Source organism: Solanum tuberosum, unplaced genomic scaffold (assembly GCF_000226075.1).
Source record: "Solanum tuberosum cultivar DM 1-3 516 R44 unplaced genomic scaffold, SolTub_3.0 scf00017, whole genome shotgun sequence".
Taxonomy (NCBI): Eukaryota; Viridiplantae; Streptophyta; class Magnoliopsida; order Solanales; family Solanaceae; genus Solanum; species Solanum tuberosum.
The window spans coordinates 344,236-350,873 of NW_006238943.1; the positions used below are offsets into that span (position 1 = coordinate 344,236).

Below are 6,638 nucleotides of genomic sequence, written 5' to 3' on the forward strand. Positions count from 1 at the left end.
TTACATTGAGACCCTATTTATAGACACTACATTGGAATCCTTTTCCAACTAGGATTCCTATTCTTATTCCTATTCCTATTTCTATTCTAAGTAGGAAATACTTATTTCTATTCTAACAATATTAAACAAGAAAGTCACCGAAAAATTGGCCAGAACATGCTCATACGTCGGAGTATCAGATTTGATGGCTGAAAGTGGTCACAATCTAAGAAATAAAATTATATGGTTAGGGTTAGAATGATGGCACGACCCAACTAGAAAATAGAAATTATATAGGATAGTTCGAATTGATGGAACGACCCCATTGAAAAAGAGAAATAATATGGGTCGGGTCGGAATGATGGCACGATCCTACTGAAAAAGAGAAATTATATGGGTAGGGTCGAAATGATGGCACAACCCTACGCAAATCAGATTTGAGGAGTCACCGAAAAAACGAATGGAACTATGCAAATCAAATCTAAGGAGTCACCGAAAAGACACACGGTGCTATGCAACTCAGATTTGAGAAAGTAGTTCGGAAAAATCCACGGTACTATGCAAATTAAATATGAAAAGTAGTCCGGAGAGATGCACGGTTGCTACACAAATCAGATATGCAAAAAGGGTAGTCACCGGAAGGATGGCACGGTGCTACACAAATTAAATATGGAAAAAATAGTCACCGGAAAGATCGCACGGTGCTACACATATAGGATATTAAAAGGTAGTTAAAGTAGTCATCGGAATGATGGCACGGTGCTACACAAATTAATTATGAAAAAGTAGTCATCGGAATGATGGCACGGTGCTACACAAATTAATTATGAAAAAGTAGTCATCGGAATGATGGCACGGTGCTACACAAATTAATTATGAAAAAGTAGTCACCAAAAAGATGGCATGGTGCTACACAAATTAAATATGGAAAAGTATTCACCGAAAAGATGACACGGTGCTACAAGTTTTGCTAGCATAATTGTTGGCCAGACGGGTGACATATATGAGTAATAGCCGCCTGCCGGAAGCGGAAGTTCTTTGATTGTTTACCAAGATCGTAGAGGCTCTGATACCATGTGAGAAATATAAGAGAAGAATATTATTGAATTGTTGTTGTCTACATTATTAATTTATTACAGAGAAATCCTATTTATAGACACCACAATAGACACCTTTTCCAACTAGGACACTGCAATACAATCCTTTTCTAAGTAAGACACTATATATTATTCTTATTACTATTACTATTCCCATTTCTATTTTAAGTAGGATTGTATATACCTATTACTATTCTAACATATATATTAAGATAAAATTCTGTAGTGCAAATGCGCAATATCTGTTGTGGTACATATGGGCTCATACATTTACTTTTTTTTGATAAAGGTAACTTTATATTCACGTCAAAACTCATCAGCAGAGCATGATGAGGTGGGATTTACAACCCCACAGGGGGTAGTTTCAAAAGTCGAAACTGGGCAAAAACTTTACAATTGAGCTCTAAAATCCACTAAGCTATCTACCTCTCCCACCAAATCCTGTTTACACCAAAAATACAGCAAGCTCAAGCTATTCATCTTGATTTTTTGAGTGTTGTTAAGTTTCCCATCATGTGATCTTTCATTCCTTTCCTTCCACAATGTCCACCAAATGCAGGCTGGGATGCACTTCCACCAGTCTTCTTTGGATCTTCTTCTTCTGCCCACTCCTTCCCACTGTCTCAGCAAGTCTAAAGTAGTCTTGGGCATTACCCAGTTAACTCCAAGTATACATAAGAACATGTCCCACAGATTTACAGCTGTAAGAAAAGGTGACTGTTAACTTCTGCCTCTTCCCCACACATGTAACACCTTGAGCAAATCTGTATACCTCTTCATTGTAACACTTCATGGGTTAGACATGCTTTCCTGATTGCCAACCAAGTGAAACCTGAAACCTTGTGAGGGATCTTGATTTTCGAAATTAGTTTCCAAGGCCATTCCATTTCCATAGTCTCATACATTTACTTATTCTTTCTGGAAAATGAAATACAGAAAAGTTGTTTCTAACACTGTAAAGGTTTCATCAAAGGAAACAATCTTTCTTTATATGAACTGAGTCGAATTTTTGGATGTTCCAAAATGGAAAACTGGATATAAATCCAATTCGTAGGAGTAATAGTTTAAAACTAAAAAAATGGATGTTTGGTTAAAAACAAATATATCAATCCAAATTCAAGAAATATAAGTTAGTAACAGTTTGCATTTATTTGGGGCATTCAGTAAAATGGGATGGATATATTTGCTTAATTGTGCAGGGAGAAAAAAAAACCAGTTTAAGAAAGTGGTCAAGCATTTGGCTAGTCAAGAAGGAAAATGTGTAAAGCTTTTGAAACACAGGAGAATTTTTTAGGGGATCATAAGATAATAGAAAATCGACAATGCTACCTCATTTTCTGTTACTGACTTAGTATTTCAATTCTCATTTAAGAGTGTCTTACTAACGTTTTGTAACAAGGTGAAAACTAAATCTATATGCACTTTGAATATGTTTGGATGTCTTGAGATGATAAGAAGCTTCTTCTAAACATTAATTTCTTCAGGTTGTTGGCATCGAAATGAATGCTTCTGCTGTTTCTGATGCTCAAAGAAATGCTGAAATCAATGGGATAAAGAACTGTAGATTTATTTGTGGAAAGGTCAGATTGGACTACCATCTTTACTGGTTTTCTCACTATTTCCTCCCCCCTTCACTATTGTAATATTGGCCTGTCCTCTGGCTTTTGTCATACCTTCTTTATAAAACTAGTCACTACCAATGGATTTCGTTCACATTTTATTTTACTTGCTTTCGGTCATTGCCATGAAACTATAGAGTGATGATTTTCTTTTGGGAAAATACAGAAAGACCCCCCCCTTAAACTAGTCTCTAGTTTTTAAAAAGACAAACTTTGTGGGGCGTCCTCCTATGACTAAGGGTTCAGAAAATTTTCTTCTCAATTAGGTGAAGTAAATTAACCCAAGGTTAAGCAAGCTAAACCTTGATTTTGATATGGATTTTACCATGACTCCCCTATAGTTCCTGTGGGATTTCATTGGGTTTGGTGTTGTTGTTGCCCCTATAGTTGTTCGAACTTCGAAGAGTACTAATACCCCCTTTTTAGCCCATGTGGCATTTTTGGTGTTCCACACAACCATTGAAGCGCGTGAAAATCTCCAAAATTAGTGTAATTTAGTGTTTCTTTCATAATTCTTTTGCACATCTTTTTTCCCTTTTTTTTTTTTTTTAAATCGCGGTGCCCGGGCCAGCTTGAGCGCACCTCGACTAATTCCACAATATACTTGCCAGACCCTACAACAACAAATACCAAATAACTCTTGTCCACCAAGGCTAGAACAAATGAGAAGAAATTTTCCTTTTTTCTCTTCTTCCATGGACCACTCCTCCACCTATCCTCCCACCAGTCTTGCACCAGCAAATCCCCGAACATACACCAATCTAACTCCTCCTAGTACTAGTAGGAGGGATGTTTGATAGAAGAAGGGGGAATATAAATGAAAAAAGTTCTTCTTGACCTGTGGCAGTGTGTCCCAGATATCTGGTTGTTTCGTCTCCAGGATGGTATGGGTTCATTTCGAGCGGGTCCAGGCAAAGTTTAAGTATCTTTTTAGAAATGATGGACTAGTTTGAGGGGATCTTATGTTCTCCCATTTATATTTAGTAATTCATGCAGCTTTTTTAATCAGGTTGACTAAGTCATGTGGTTACCAAATTTAAGTACCACTTACAGCTTATAGACCATCATCAGAAATGGCAGTAGGTGGTGCATTTTGTGTTCCAAATTATACTTCTTGCTTCTATGTTGGGGCTTCAAGAATGTTGTCCTTTGTGAGCAACTCCTACATTCCCTTTTTGAGCCAATCGGATTAGACCTGATGCTTGGAGAAACTATACTGTTTCCGATGTAGTCATTGTAATGTCATGCTCTGAAGGCCAGAGGATTTTTACTGTTTTGGGGCAATTGCAGAGGTTTACTGTTTTCAATAAAACGATATTATGAGCCACCTTTAGTTTCTTGCTGACCTAGCTATCTGGGAGATGATGTTACTAATCTAGCAGGAGATTCTAACAATCTAAAGTTTTCGTCCCATTTTTAACTCCATTAAAGATATACAAGTCTTTTTTTAGTTTAGGAAAAAGATATATCAGGCATTTTAAGTTGAGTAACCAAGTGTAAAAGCCCGATGGATCTGCCTTTAACACATTCGGAAGTATATCTGAACTAGTGTTGGAAAGCTAGCTTACTTTTGATACAACCTGTATGTAAAGACTAGTTAGCTTTGTTCGGGAGCTCTAGCTTAGATTTCTGTGGAAACAATGACCATGTTCATCTGTATTTCCCTTTTTCTGTAGCATATAGTATCTTTTGTTTCCGAATTTGTTCTGCACATTTTAATTCCATAATTTGCATTATGAGATTGCAGGCAGAGAATGTCATGGGATCTGTACTGAAAGAATATCTTGCTTCACCTCCGAAAGTAGACGGACTTCTAGATATAAAAGAAAAGAAAAACCAAGAAAATACTACTTCCACAGAGAAGACTGATTCTATAGTTAACGCATCGGAAACAGATGGGGAATCGGGTACTGGGTCTGAAAATGGTAAAAGCATGTGCATTGATCAAGATACAACACCTACTGAGAATATGAATTCTACGGATGGCGCCGCTGAACCTGAGGGGAAAACAGGCCTTGAGTGTACCAATGGTAAAAGCTTGTCAGAATCTTCAGCAGATGGCATTACAGAATCAGCAACCCAACTTAAGAAGTGTTCATCAGAGAATTTGACCACTCCAGTGCAACATTTCAAGAATGTTGTTGCAATTGTAGATCCTCCACGTGCTGGACTTCATCCCACTGTAAGTGATTTCTCTGCTTTCATCCTTGGCTGTTATCTGTTTTAGTACTTTGTGCACTACTGCTCTCTAATGTCTAATTGCTCTGTTAGCCACATCGTAAGGCTAGATATGCAGCTTGGGAAATCTTCCTTCTGGCCATTGAGAAGACCTGCTTTCTATTTAGGACTCACTTGTTAGACGAGTATAGTGTAATGTTATTCTGAATTTTTATTTTTCAGATAACACCAGAATTTTTTTATAACATTCCTCGACTTCTAGTTGCTGAATGCACCAAGTTCTGCATGGAGGCCAGAATCTTGGTGTTACGAGTAAGATTACACTAGAAATGGGAGGAAGTGTAATAAAAAGGAACTCGTGCCATATGTTGAACACTTCATATCTATGTGAATTAGTTGACAGAAGAAATTTGGTTCCTTATGATGCTGGTCACCAGTCTCTAAGCTATATGCTTTTTCATCCAATATAACGGATGAAGATTTCATCTTATCTTTGATCTAATCCCTGTTTTATGTGACCCTCAGGATAGATATTACAATGTGTTTCCTATGTTTTTGAGTGTTGAGGTTTGAAAAAAGCTACTTTGTGCTACAATGTGTTTCCTACGTTTTTGAATGTTGTGGTTTGAACTGAGCTGCTTTGCTAATTTTTGTTCTCTATGCTTGTAGGTTATCAAACTTTTAAGGACTAATTCACGTCTAAGGAGGCTTGTGTAAGCTCCGTTGATGCATCAACTTATCCCTTCTCCATTTTCTTGTTCGCTGCTTGGACTTTTTCCACTGTTATTTATAGTCTAACTTTTGTTTATGTTGAACTGTTCTTTTCAGTTACATTTCCTGTAATCCTGAAAGCTTGGTTGCAAATGCTATTGAGCTCTGCACACCTTCTCCAGATGAATCGGAGAAGGGGGATAATAAAAACAACAGATTATGGAGGAAGATGACCAGCGCTACTCTTGCACGACATAGGACCAAATCTATGCCCAATTCAGAGCCTTTTAAACCTGTCAAAGCCATGGCTGTTGATCTTTTTCCACATTCTCCTCATTGTGAACTGGTGATGCTTCTGGAGAGGTAAATTTATCTATTTCCTAAATGATAATCTTGAGTAGCCATATTTATGAGGGAAAATAGAAATGCTCCTTTAGATTTGTTCTCTCAATGTGAAAAACAAGGGACGGGCTTTCGACCTAGATATCTGTTATTGATGTTGCTGATGGCAGTTTTGAGGCAATCTTCTATTCGTGGAAGATTTCCATGATATTGTTTTGTAATTGTCTCCTTATTTAACTACCAACTTCCAGTTCTCTGATTCCCTGTTCGAAAAGAATACCTCTAATGTAATGACAGATTATGTTTATGACCTCTCATATAATTTAAGATGCTGTAACAATTTCAAGTGAAAAGAATTCTGTTATGTTGAGTAAGTTTTAGTCATTTTGTTCCGTTGCATAAGCCGGATTTAATCATGGATTCTTGTATTGTTTGTGTTTATGGTTATGTTGTCGGTTGAAGTCAATATATCTCCTAAAACGGAGAGGAAACTTGATCGCTTGAATTACAAGTACAAATATTTGTACTCTTACTATGACGATTCCCAGACATCCTAGTTGTGATAGAAAACATAAGATCTCCTTCGAATAAGGGAGAACATTATTTCATCCTTGTAATATCTCTCGGCAGAAAAACCGGATTCTGGATATGATTATTAGTTTGTTTCTTGCGGATGCAAATGGTGTTGGTTTTACTACGCTTTGTGCTAAAT

General features: G+C 37.1%; 1 protein-coding gene across 1 annotated transcript in view; it reads left to right on the plus strand.

The window, feature by feature from the left end:
* The window catches only part of LOC102606148 (zinc finger CCCH domain-containing protein 24), a 21,163-nt gene extending 14,853 nt beyond the window's left edge, over window positions 1–6,310 (plus strand). The window contains exons 11-14 of the mRNA XM_006340095.2: window positions 2,561–2,656; window positions 4,443–4,877; window positions 5,543–5,586; window positions 5,702–6,310. Of these exons, the coding sequence (XP_006340157.1) occupies window positions 2,561–2,656; window positions 4,443–4,877; window positions 5,543–5,586; window positions 5,702–5,951 (825 nt within the window). The 3' untranslated portion in view covers window positions 5,952–6,310. The remainder of the gene's footprint in view (window positions 1–2,560; window positions 2,657–4,442; window positions 4,878–5,542; window positions 5,587–5,701) is intronic.
* The last annotated feature ends 328 nt before the right edge of the window (window positions 6,311–6,638 follow it).